General features: G+C 39.1%; 1 protein-coding gene across 1 annotated transcript in view; it reads left to right on the forward strand.

The window, feature by feature from the left end:
* The window catches only part of SMG1 (SMG1 nonsense mediated mRNA decay associated PI3K related kinase), a 104589-nt gene that overhangs the window by 67002 nt on the left and 24589 nt on the right, over positions 1-12998 (forward strand). Inside the window, exons 35-41 of the mRNA XM_037067723.1 lie at positions 87-264; positions 1602-1763; positions 2322-2539; positions 2807-2961; positions 8286-8508; positions 11020-11266; positions 11697-11926. Coding sequence (XP_036923618.1) covers positions 87-264; positions 1602-1763; positions 2322-2539; positions 2807-2961; positions 8286-8508; positions 11020-11266; positions 11697-11926 — 1413 coding nt within the window. The remainder of the gene's footprint in view (positions 1-86; positions 265-1601; positions 1764-2321; positions 2540-2806; positions 2962-8285; positions 8509-11019; positions 11267-11696; positions 11927-12998) is intronic.

Raw genomic sequence — 12998 nt, forward strand, 5'->3', positions numbered from 1 at the left:
TTGAAATTTCTTTCCTGGTAGACAAAAACAGTATTTTAAATTCTTCTATCTCTTTTTTTATTTTTATTTTTGGTCTTTGACCCTAGATTCCTTTAGATGAAGATGACCCAAGGCTACATTTAAGTCATAGAGCAGAGCAGAGCACTGATGATGTAATCGTGATGGCCACCTTGCGATTGCTCAGGCTGCTTGTGAAGCATGCTGGCGAGCTGAGGCAGTATCTGGAACACGGTTTGGAAACAACACCTACTGCTCCATGGAGAGGTGAGGATCTGAAAAATGTCCAATGAAAAATTCTTTCCGGGTAGGATATCTAAGGCAATAAAAAATAGTAGTAGTTCCTTTATGTTTATTATTTAAACGTGTTACAGAATAGCTACATTAGTTAATATGACTCTTTGATCTGCTGTTACACCACTTCCGTCTCACCTTTCAGAAGAATGGAGAGCTGAGAGGCAGAAGCTTTTTAAATACAAAATAAATCTTGGGGAAAGTGATTAAAATAAATTTCAAAAATCTTCATGTACCTTGTGAATCCAAAGAACAAAATAAACAAACAAAATTGAAATAGACTCATAGAGACAGAGCGGACTGCTGGTTGCCATAGAGGAGAGGTGAAGGAGGACTGGGTGAAAAACATAAAAAGATTAAGAAGTACAAATTGGTAGTTACAAGATAATCCCAGGGATGTAAAGCACAGCACAGGGAATATAGTCAATAGTATTGTGATAACTGGGTGGTGCCAGGTGTGTACTGGAAATCCCAGGGGGCACTACATTTGTAGAGTACATCATTAAGTAAACCACTATGGGTTATATCTGAAATTAATACAAAATAATATTGAGCCCTGGCTGGTGTAGCTTAGTGGAATGAGCGCGGGCCTGCGAACCACACTATTGCAGTTCGATTCCCAGTCAGGGCACATACCTGGGTTGCAGGCCAGTTCTCAGCAGGGGACTCACAAGAGGCAACCGTACATTGATATTTCTCTCCTTCTCTCCTTCCCTTCCCCTCTAAAGATAAATAAATAAAATCTTAAAAAAAAACAACAAGATAATATTGGAAGGAAACTGTAATTGAAAAATTTTTTCATATACCCTTTGTAAACATTGTCTTTGTCTACTTTTACAGTCATTCACAGAAAGTACATTGCTCTAGAACATTTTTGAATTGCTCTAGTTTATTTTTATTTTTTTTTAATTTTTTAAAACAGATTTTATTTATTTATCTTTAGAGGGGAAGGGAAGGAGAGGGAGAGAAACAGCAATGTATGCTTGCCTCTTGTGCATCCCCTGCTGGGAACTGGCCTGCAACCCATGCATGTGCCCTGACTGGGAATCGAACCGCGATCGTGTGGTTCGCAGGCCCACGCTCAATCCACTGAGCTACGCCAGCGAGGGCGAATTGCTGTAGATTTTGATTATAGCTCTAGACTCTAACCAGACTTGTAAAGCAAGACTGTTGTGTATGGTTCTTGGTATCACAGGGAGAAATGTGAGGCCCTTAGAAGTGATGCTGGTAAACATCAAGTTGTGTTCTTTTGCATCCACTATGTTGATCCCTTTTAATAATTCTAACGTATGTTTCTTCTTATCCTGAAGGAATCATTCCACAACTTTTCTCACGCTTAAACCACCCTGAGGTGTATGTGCGCCAAAGTATTTGTAACCTTCTCTGCCGTGTGGCTCAAGATTCCCCACATCTCATACTGTATCCTGCAATAGTGGGTACCATATCGCTTAGTAGCGAATCACAGGCTTCAGGTATGGAATATTAAAATACTGCTACTTTGACTATAACTTATTTTGCAAATAATGTTTTAGGTAAATATTTTTGAGGTTTATATTGCAGAGTTGATAGAGTTAGTAAGTTTTTTAAAATACTGATTTAATAATTGCCGTTTATTGAGAGAGTAACTGCTCTGTGTCTGGTACCTAGCCCATGTACTTTATGTGTTATCTTCAATCTTCCAGTAATCCACCAAGCAGGGGAAGTTGAGTCACTCTCATGTTCACTGAGCTGCGTAACTGGTGGATAAGGATTGAAACCAAGTTCAGGACTCTGGCTGGGAGAACTCTTTATTGAGACTTACTTCTTTTCTTCCATTTACCTTCTATTAGCTTATAATATTAATAAATATAAAAGCTCAATTTGTAAAATGGCAGAATATTCATGATCTTTGTTCAGTTTAGTGCACAGAATTATTTAATTACTTAAACGAGTGCTCTGGAGTTGAAGAGCTCATCAGTGTTTTCCCTAATGTGATACATACCCACGGGAGAAACATACAAAGTCTACCTTATTCTCCCATTTTATTATAGGAAATAAGTTTTCCTCTGCAATTCCAACTCTGCTTGGCAATATTCAAGGAGAAGAATTGCTGGTTTCTGAATGTGAGGGAGGAAGTCCTCCTGCTTCTCAAGATAGCAGTAAGGAGGAACCTAAAAGTGGATTAAATGAAGACCAAGCCATGATGCAGGATTGCTACAGCAAAATTGTAGACAAGCTATCATCTGCAAATCCAACTATGGTGTTACAGGTACAGAGAACCAACTGAAAGGTTTTAAGCCAACTGTTAGAACCATTCTCCCCCCAAAAAACAACCTATAAGCAAAGCCCATTACAGACTGTGTGGAAATATTTGAGGAACAAAGCTTTTAGAGTAATTCAAAATTGGTTTTACAAATCTGTATTGACAGGCAGACTCACTAAGATGCACACGTTTAACCAGCAGCTTCCAGAGTTTGCAGAGTTGTGCTGTTTGTGTACTCCTGGATGACCCTGTCTGTTTGTGCTGTGTCTGCAGGTTCAGATGCTTGTGGCCGAGCTCCGCAGGGTCACTGTTCTTTGGGATGAACTCTGGTTGGGAGTACTGTTACAGCAACACATGTACGTTCTGAGACGAATTCAGCAGCTTGAAGATGAGGTGAAGAGAGTCCAGAACAACAACACCTTACGCAAGTATGTTTGTTTGTTTTAAAGATTTCATTTATTTTTAGAGAAAGAGAAACGGAGGGAGAAAGGGAAATAAACATTGATGTGAGAGAGAAACACCGATTGGCTGCCCTTTGCACATGCCCCATCTGGGGACTGAACCTGCAACCCAGGGATGTGCCCAGAGTAGGAATTAAATTAGCTACCTTTTGCCTTGCAGAATGACACCCAACTGAGCCCTGCCAGTCAGGACACGCAAGGATGTTTTATACTCTGAAAAATGAAGCTGCCTTTCTTTTATTTTTCTTTTTATTTATTTATTTTCTATCCACCCATATCTTTTTTTACTTATATTTTATTGATTATGCTATTATAGTTGTCCTGAGTTTTTCCCCCTTTGCCCCCCTCCACCAAGCACCCCTTAGTCAGTTAGGCAATCCTCCCACCATTGCTCATGTCCATGGGTCACGGTGTGTAAGTTCTTTGGCTACTCCATTCCCTTTACTGAACTTTATACCTCCATGGCTACTCTGTAACTACCTATTTGTACTTCTTAATCCCTCACCTCTTCACCCATTCCCCCCACGTACCCCTCCCATCCGACAGCCATCAGAAGGCTCTCTGTATCTGTGATTCTGTCTCTGTTATTGTTTGCTAGTTTGTTTTTTCAATTCAATTGTTGATAGATTTATATATTTTTGCCATTTTATTATTCATAGTTTTTATCTTTTTTGTCAAATAAGTCCCTTTAATAATTCATATAATAATGGTTTGGTGATGATGAACTAACTCCTTTAGTTTTTTCTTGTCTGAGAAGCTCTTTATCTGCCGTTTGATTCTATGATATTTTTACTGGATAGAGAAATCTTGGTTGTAGGTCCTTGCTTTTCATGACTTTGAATATTTCTTGCCAATCCCTTCTAGCCTGCAAAGTTTTTTTAGAGAAATCAGCTGACAGTCTTACAGGAGCTCCCCTGTAGGTAACTAACTTCTTTTCTCTTGTTGCCTTTAGGATTCTCAATTTATCTTTAACCTTTGGCACTTTAATTATGATGTATCTTGGAGTGGGTCTTCTTGAATCCACCCAAATCTTGTTTGGGATTCCCTGTGCTTTCTGGACTTGTGTGTCTATTTCCTTCATCAAATTAGGGACGGTTTCTTTTATTGTTTTTTCAAATAGATTTTCAATTTCTTGTCTTCTCCTCCTGGCATCCCTATAATGCAGATGTTGGACTGCTTGAAGTTGTCCAAGAGGCTGCTTATACTATCCTCATTTTTTTGGATTCTTTTTCTTCTGGTTGTTCTTATTGGTTGTTTTTTGCTTCTTTTGTTCTAAATCATTCATCTGATTCTCGTCCTCATCCGTTCCACTGTTGTTTCTCTGTAAATTGTTCTTTTTTTTAAATATAATTTTTTAATTTAATTCTTGTTCAAGTACAGGTTTCTGTCTTATGTTCCCAACCCTGCCCGCCCCCCACCCCATGTTCCCTGCCTCCCTCCCCTTTCTGCCCCACACCCTTAGTTATTGTCCATGTATCCTTTATACTTGTTCAGGTGAGTCCATTCCCTTTTCCCCTATGATTCTCTCCCCTCTCCCCTCTGGACCCTGTCAGCCTGTTCCATATTTGAGTGTCATTGGTCATATTTTGCTTGCTTGTTTGGTTTGTTTAGATTCCTGTTAACGGTGAGATCATATGATATTTGTCTTTCACCGCCTGGCTTATTTCGCTCAGCATAATGCTTTCCAGTTCCATCCATGATGTTGCAAAAGGTAGTAGTTCCTTCTTCCTTTCTGCAGCATAGAATTCCATTGTGTAAATGTACCATAGTTTTTTGATCCAGTCATTTACTGATGGGCATCTAGGTTGCTTCCAACTCTTGGCTATCGTGAATTGTGCTGCTATGAACATCGGGGTGCATAGGTTCTTTTGGATTGGTGTTTCAGGGTTCTTAGGATATACTCCCAAGAGTGGAATTGCTGGGTCAAAAGGCACGTTCATTTTTAGTTTTCTTAGAAAATTCCATACTATTTTCCATAGTGGCTGTACCAGTCTGCAATCCCACCAACAGTGAACTAGAGTCCCCTTTTCCCCACAACCTCTCCAGCACTTGTTGTTTGTTTCTTTGTTTATGATAGCCATTCTGACTGGTGTTAAGTGGTATCTCATTGTGGTTTTAATTTGTATCTCTCTGATAGCTAGCGATATTGAGCATCTTTTCATGTGTCTCTGGATCCTCAGTATGTCCTCCTTGGAGAAATGTCTGTTCAAGTCCTCTTCCCATTTTTTAATCGGGTTGCTTGTCTTCTTTGAGTGGAGTCGAGTGAGTTCTTTGTATATTTTGGAGATTAAAACCTTATCTGAGGTATCATTGGCAAATATGTTTTCCCAAGCTGTTGCTTCTCTTTGTATCTTGATACTGTTTTCCTTAGCCATGCAGAAGCTTTTAATTTTGATGAGATCCCATTTGTTTATTCTTTCCTTTATATCCCTTGCTCTAGGGGATTGTAAATTGTTCTTTATTTCAATTAGTGAATCCTTCATTTCTGACTGGACTTTTTTATGCTCCTGAGGTCCACGCTAAGTTTTTTGAGCATCCTAATAACTAGTGTTTTGAAATCTGCATTTGATAGATTGCTTATCTCCATTAACATTAGCTCTTTTCCAGGAGTTTTGATCTGTTCTTTTATTTGTGCAATGTTTCTTTGTCTCCTCTTTTCAGCAGCTTCCCTATGTTTGTTTCTCTGTGTTAGAGCTGCTGTGACTCCTTGTCTTGGTAGTGTGACCTAATGTAGTAGGTGTCCTGTAGGGTCCAGTGACACAGCCTTCCTGTCCCCCAAGCTGGGTACTCAAGGTGCGCCCTTTGGGTTGGCTAAGTACACCCTCTTCTTGTAGTTGAGCCTTGATTCTTGTTGGCAGATGAATGGAAGGGATTTGCCCTGGCCAGTCAGCTTCAAGGATTGGCTGTGACCACTGACCACCAACCTCCACTCTCCATGGAGGGTCAGCTGTGCAGGGGCAGGGTGGTGGTGCTCCAACCTGTCTGTAGCTGTCCACTGGGTACATTGGCCCTGGGGTTTCCCTGGTGGTTCAGGTCGAGGTCAGCCCCCACCTGTGTTTTGCCCAGGGCTACCCTTCCTGAGCTAGAAAGCAATCTGAGATGGCTGCTACTTATGCTGGGCTTATAGATTCCTAGGTGAAGCCAAGCTGTGAATCTAGGTTGGCTGCTGATAGTGCTATGCAGGGAGCTCACTGAGGCCAACTATTGCTTGTTTGAGGGGATTTAGGAGGTTGTATAGCATGAGTCAAGATCAGTCATTCATATGGAAAAGCAACTTGGGTGGGCCCATAAGTTGGGTGGGACAGAGTCTCTGGGGATCTCCAAGGTGTTAGGGTCAAACAGTGTTAGCCAGGTTGATGGATTGTCAGATATGGCACTAGCTTGCCGGTCCTTTGGGGGGAGGCTTTCAAAAAGGACCATGGCCTCTGCTTGCCTTGTTGCCAGACACATCTGTTCTTCCCTTTCTATCACTGGTACCTTTCAAGCTGCTTCCCTGGTGCTGGAGCTCAGAGGGAGTGATTCTGAGTAGGTAAGTTTGTGTGTGGGTTCTTTAAGAGGAACTGCTTGGGACTCCAGAAATTTCTTCCAGTGACTCAATCCCTGCTGGTTTTTGTAGCCAGAAGTTGTGGAGACTTATTTTCCTGGTGCTGGAGCCCTGGGCTGGGGGGCTTGATGTGGGGCTAGGATGTCTCACTCCCAGGGTGTCCCTCCCGAATTTTTATCCACCTCATGTGGGTGAGGGACCAACCCATTCTGGGTCTGCGCCCCCTCCTATCAATCTGGGTGGATATGGTTTCCTTAATTCTGTAGTTGTCAGACTGCCGTTCAGTTTGATTTCTGACAGTTCTCGGTGATGGTGGTTCTGTATTTTAGTTGTAATTTTGATGTGGTTGTGCCAAGGTAAGCCATGTCTGTCTTTGCTACCATCTTGACAGGAGGAAAGCTGTCTTTTAAAAAAATACAAAATATACATAACATAAAATTTGCCCTTTAACTAGTTTTAAGTATATAATTCAGTGACATTAATTAAGTACATTCACAGTGTTGTGCATCCATCACCACTACTCATTTCCAGAACTTACTCCTCATCCCTAACAGTATCTCTGTAGCCACTGAACAGTACCTCTCAATCCTCCTGTAACTCCATCCTCTGGATATTGCTGGTCTACGTCCTGTCTCTGAATTTGACTCCTCTAAGTCCTCTTGTGTCTCTTATTTCCTTGAGCATAATGTTTTGAAGTTTCATTTACATTGTAGTATTAGAATTTCCTTCTTTTTATGGCTGATTATTTCATTTAATGGACATGACACATTTCGTTTATGTGCTTATCTGTCAGTGGACACTTGGGTTGCTTCTCTTTTGGATTTGGATATTACAGTGTTTTTGTGAACATCAGTGTACAGACGATTTTGTGTATGAATCAGTGCATTTGCGGATTGTATGGTAAATCTGTGTTTAACTTTTTTAGGAACTGACAAACTTTTCCACTGTGGGTGCACCATTTTGTATTTCCACCAAAAGTGCATATAAATTCCAGTTTCTCCATTTTCTCAGCAGTACTTGTTATTCGCTTTTCTTTTTTGATGGTAGTTATCCTAATGGGTGTGAAATGTTATCTGGCTGTGCTTTGATTTGCTTTTCCCAGTGACTAATAATGTTGAGCATCTTTTTGTGTGCCTATTGACCATTTGTGTATCTTCTTTGGGGAAATGTCTTAGATCCTTTGCCTATTTTTGAATTGGGTTGTTTATTGTTGTTGAGTGTAAGGGGCTCATTATATATTCTGGATATTAATCCATCAGATACATGATTTGCAGAAAATAAGTTTTCCCACCTTGTGTGTTGTCTTTTCATTCTCTTGGTAGTTAGTGCCTATTGGTGTATATATATATGTTTTAAATTTTGATGTAGCTCAATTTACCTATCTTTTTTTTTGTTGTCTGCGCTTGTGCCATATCTAAGAAATCATTGTTAAATCCAGTGTCAAGAAGACTTTGCCCTGTGTTTTCTTCTCAGAGTCGAGTTTTAAAGATATTTGATCCAGTTTGAGGTTTTCTTTGCATGTAGTGTAAGGTAAGGGTCCAGCTTCATTCTTGGGCACGTGAATAGCCAGTTTCCTAGCACCGTTTGTTGCAAAGGGAGGCTGCCTCTTTTATGTGCTGGATTTATGACAATGCCATGTTGTAAGTTACTTTGCTAGTATTTATTTTTTCTTATTCTTTTACATTTTTATACTTGATACATTTAAATTGTTCCTTATTTGTATAAAACTTTGTGTCCTCCCGGTCAGAGAAGAGAAAATTGCCATCATGCGGGAGAAGCACACGGCTTTGATGAAGCCCATCGTGTTTGCTTTGGAGCACGTGAGGAGCATCACGGCAGCCCCCGCGGAGACGCCGCATGAAAAGTGGTTCCAGGACAACTACGGTGCAGCGATTGGAAACGCCCTAGAGAGGCTGAAGACCCCGTCCAACCCTGCAAAGCCTGGAAGCAGCTGGATTCCATTTAAAGAGGTACAGAAACACCTCAGGAGCGCTTCTAAAATGGGAACACTTCTGTGAGATAGGAAATTGGAATAAAGGGCACCTCCTTACTTGGAACATGAGAAGATTTTGAAAGCCCATGGAAATCAGCTTCAAAGAAATATAGAGAAAGGTGTTTTCTTCATTTTGAGAATTTGGGGCTGAGTGTGACCTTAGGGTCACAAACTTCCATCTACAGTGGGTTTGCACCAAGGAAGTGTGTACTCTTAAGAAGTTAGTCAGTGATGGGCCTCTGGCCTTGAGCTGAGTATTGATTGCCTGCTATATTCTCATGAAAGGTTAAGAAATTTAATCTTGTGCCTCTATAGCTTTTCTGATTTATTATTTTGAAGTGAATTCTGCATAGGCTTTTTGGAGATGATTATATTTAAATATTTGAGAATCTTTATTTTTTCAGTTTTGATCTTCTTAAGAAGTTCTATATTTTCTTTGGTTTTTATTTGTTATACCAGTAGCACTAGGAGTTGGTGGAGCCTGTTTATTACCTTGTAGCTTTTCCTTATCCCTTCTTTCTCTGGTTTACCTTTATGTTTCCTAACTGCTTTCCTTACTTCGGTAATGAGAAAAAGCACACTTTACTATAACTGATTAATACAGAGAAAATAGCTGGAAGCACAAAACAACACCAACGTGAATGATAAAGCTTATTTTGTGTCTCCTAGCCAAAACTTATTTCCTTGCATTCCAACAATAGTTTCTTACTTCTCTGTTGTCTTCTCAGTAAATTCACCAAGGAACCCAGAAGGGAGACACGAGGAATACTTTTTAAAACCAAGTAGGGGGAGGGGTGTGTGTGTGAGAAATAAGTCAGAAAAATGTGTGATGGGTGTGATCATTTAAAAAGTTTTAAAATTAAGAAGAATACCCGTCTCCCTTTTTTTCTGTAATGAAGCTAGAAAAACAGAATTAGTTAAAGAAATACATTTTCAAGTCTCACATGTCCCTCCCTATTTCTCTCTTCCTTTCTGTAACCTCTCTTCTGAGTTTTTACCTAATCATCACGTACTAAAAAATCGTTCTTGTTTATGGATGTCTTTCTGAATGGCATATTGTTTCATTTTTGCTTGTTTTTTAACTTCATAAAAATGAGATCATATTGTATATATGTGTCTGTGCTTATTACTACTTCCATTATTTATGAATTAGCCTTAGGGGTTTGTTTTGTTTTTTTATTTTTTGATTCATATTTTCCGTGCAGCTGAACATCAATCTATTATGGGAAAATACCACAGTTTACCTGTTCTGTCAGTGGATACTGGGGTTTTTTCCAGGTGTCTTTTTCCTTTTATGAACAAAGTGTGCTAAGGATTGATTTAAACTTCCTTTCACTTGAAAGCAAAGTCCACAGTTCATTAATTCAGGTGCAGATTTTTGAGTTAGCTGCAAATAGGAACACAGGTATACATGTGACCTATTCCTTGTTAGTTATTAGAAGGGATTATGGTGTTTTTCTGCATACTTCAAATGGTCAGAGCTCTGGGACCCACTTTTTAAGCTGCTTCCTAAGGATGTTTCTACCTGAAAACCAACACTGGCTATATCTTTTGCTATATTGCAAGGGATGAATTAATTTGATTTGGCATTGATTATGAATAGCTTAACAGTGGAGAATTTATATGCAGGCCCTGAATTTTGTGATCACAGAGTGATTTCTATTCATCTGCTGTGATTTTATTGCTAGTTTGGACAGAGGAGGAGGAAGGAACCTGAACGAAGTAAACAGCCACTTAGAGCACACCAGTGTTTCCCCTCCCAGGAATACCCAAATACGAGTGGGGGGGGCCCAGAAATGGAATTATTTTCTGGAGGGTGGGCCTCTTGTAGTTCAGGCTTCCCCCGCTAGATGTAATATTCTAGGACTCTATCAATGTACCAGCTGGCATTGTTGTGAGAGGCTGCATTCAGCTTTGGTGAATTTTTTTTTGAAGACTCAACACATTTGTCCATTTCATGATGGGTGATTTATAAGTGCATTTGACCAAAAAATGGCATGATCTGGGGATCCTCCCTACCCTCTTTTACTCACCTGATCTTGCCCCAAGCAACCGACTTTTTGTTTGTTTTCCTTGGATGTAAAAAGTCCTCAGAGAAATGTTTTGCCCATTTCTTTGAAGAGGTGAAACAAAAAATGTCAGAAACACTAAAAGGCATCAAAATGGACGAGTTCCACAACTGTTTTAAGCAGTGGAAAAGAAGTCTCAGTAGCTGTATTGCATCAAATGGAGATTATTTTGAAGGTGACTGCAGTTTAAACATTAAGAATAAATACACAATTTTGTATAAATAAATTCTGGGTTTTTTTGGGTCCCCCCCTCATACATGACCACAAATAATGACACATACATGTATGACCATGTATGTGGTTATGACCAACACATTATTAAATGTGTTGGTATTTCAAGGTTACTTTGATACCAGATTGAATATGGAAGAAAGTAAGTGTTGTAATGATAATATAAGCTTGTTTTACCCATCTAACAGATAATGCTGAGTTTGCAACAGAGAGCACAAAAACGTGCAAGTTACATCTTACGCCTTGAAGAAATCAGCCCCTGGCTGGCCGCCATGACTAACACTGAAATTGCTCTTCCTGGAGAAGTTTCAGCCAGAGACACTGTCACCATCCACAGTGTGGGTGGAACCATCACAATCTTACCTACCAAAACCAAGCCAAAGAAACTTCTTTTTCTGGGATCAGATGGGAAGAGCTATCCTTATCTTTTCAAAGGTTAGATTTAAAATAGCATTTAGTTTGATTATTAATGTATGTGTGTGTGTGTGTGTGTATGTGTGTGTGTGTTAAGAGAGAGTTGCTTCAGGTGAATTTTTATGTGCCATGAATAGCTGGGAGTATCCTGTATCTTATGTGATTTTGAATGGAAGTGTTTGGATGCTTTGGAGTAAAATTTCCCATTCCCACTCTCTCTGCTTATGAATTTGTGCCAGCAGAATAACTGAGATACAGCTAATAATGCCAAATATCTTGTGACTGAATTGAATATTCTCTAAAGCTCTAAGTGTACCAACTTGGCTGTCATTTCTTGACTTGCTGTTGCCAATTGAGAAGGACACAAAATGTGGTATGTTTCCAACCTTGTCCCCTTGTACTTCATCCCATTTGGTCACCTGCACTAGCTACTTTAATGTTGTTTCCATAGGATTGGAGGATTTACATCTGGATGAGAGAATAATGCAGTTCCTGTCTATCGTGAATACTATGTTTGCTACAATCAATCGCCAGGAAACACCTCGTTTCCATGCTCGACACTATTCTGTAACACCACTAGGAACACGGTCGGGGCTAATCCAGTGGGTGGATGGAGCCACACCCTTGTTTGGTCTCTACAAGCGATGGCAACAACGGGAAGCTGCCTTACAAGCACAAAAGGTTAGTAAAAATTCAAGTATACATATACTTCTATTTGTGTCTAACAATTATGTATATTAGTCTCCATTGTTATATGTGAAATATTTGTAAGTTTACTGCACTGGAGCATTTTTTTTAACTTTGTAAGTTAGAGAAGAAACAGACTTGAGGTACTTAAGAAAGTGTTTTTGAGGGACATTTTATAAAAATAAACTTTTAATAGGCAGAAATAATGACATTGGGTTAACTTTCTAAGCCAATACTGGGGGGCTAGGGTCGTGGTGTGGTTAATACTCAGATAATTCACATCTTAATGCTTTCTGTTTGCCTTAATGCTTTTAAATTTGTAAATACAAGATAGCTTTGACCCAGGTTCTTTTAAATTATGTAAGAAGAAACTTTAGCGTTAGTCACTGTTTTATACCTGTGAAATTTATACTTTGATGTAGACTAGGAGTTTTATTTAGGATTTATTTTAGTTAAGTATCTGAGTGCTTAATATCTGCCAGGAACAGTAATATTAAGTGCTGTCGATATAAAGATAAATTTTATATAGTCTCAACCTCCTGATGTTACATTATCCTGAGAAAATGATTCTAATCAGGCAAGGTATGGGAAGGGGCAAGATTTTGAAAGGAATCAAGTTATAAAAGTAGGTGTAGGAGACTGCAGAATCATTATTGAAGGGTAAATTAGAGATGGGCTATCTAAATTTTTATCTAAATATCTATTTAGTATTGATGAAGTCATTGATGAAGTCATATTGATGAAGAATGAAATATGTGTGTAAATGATAAGTTTAAACTGAATTATACATTACAAAAAAGAATGTACTTGGATGATGAGTTTGAATTGAACTTCAAGAAAATATAACACTAGACCAAGTTTTTAATAAAGTAGTAATAGTGCTTAATTACGAGAAAGACATAGATTGTAAGAAAGATGCATAGTCCAGAAGATTGGCTTTTTGGTGCATGAAGTGATGGAGAATCCCACTGGGGGGGAAAACAGTTTTAAAGGTACTATTTTGCATTCTAAGTACTATTTATAGTACTTTGCATTCAAAGTAATCTTTATACTTATTTAAATAAAG

This window comes from Sturnira hondurensis, unplaced genomic scaffold (assembly GCF_014824575.4).
Source record: "Sturnira hondurensis isolate 20B ecotype Veracruz unplaced genomic scaffold, ASM1482457v3 Scaffold0017394, whole genome shotgun sequence".
Classification (NCBI taxonomy): Eukaryota; Metazoa; Chordata; class Mammalia; order Chiroptera; family Phyllostomidae; genus Sturnira; species Sturnira hondurensis.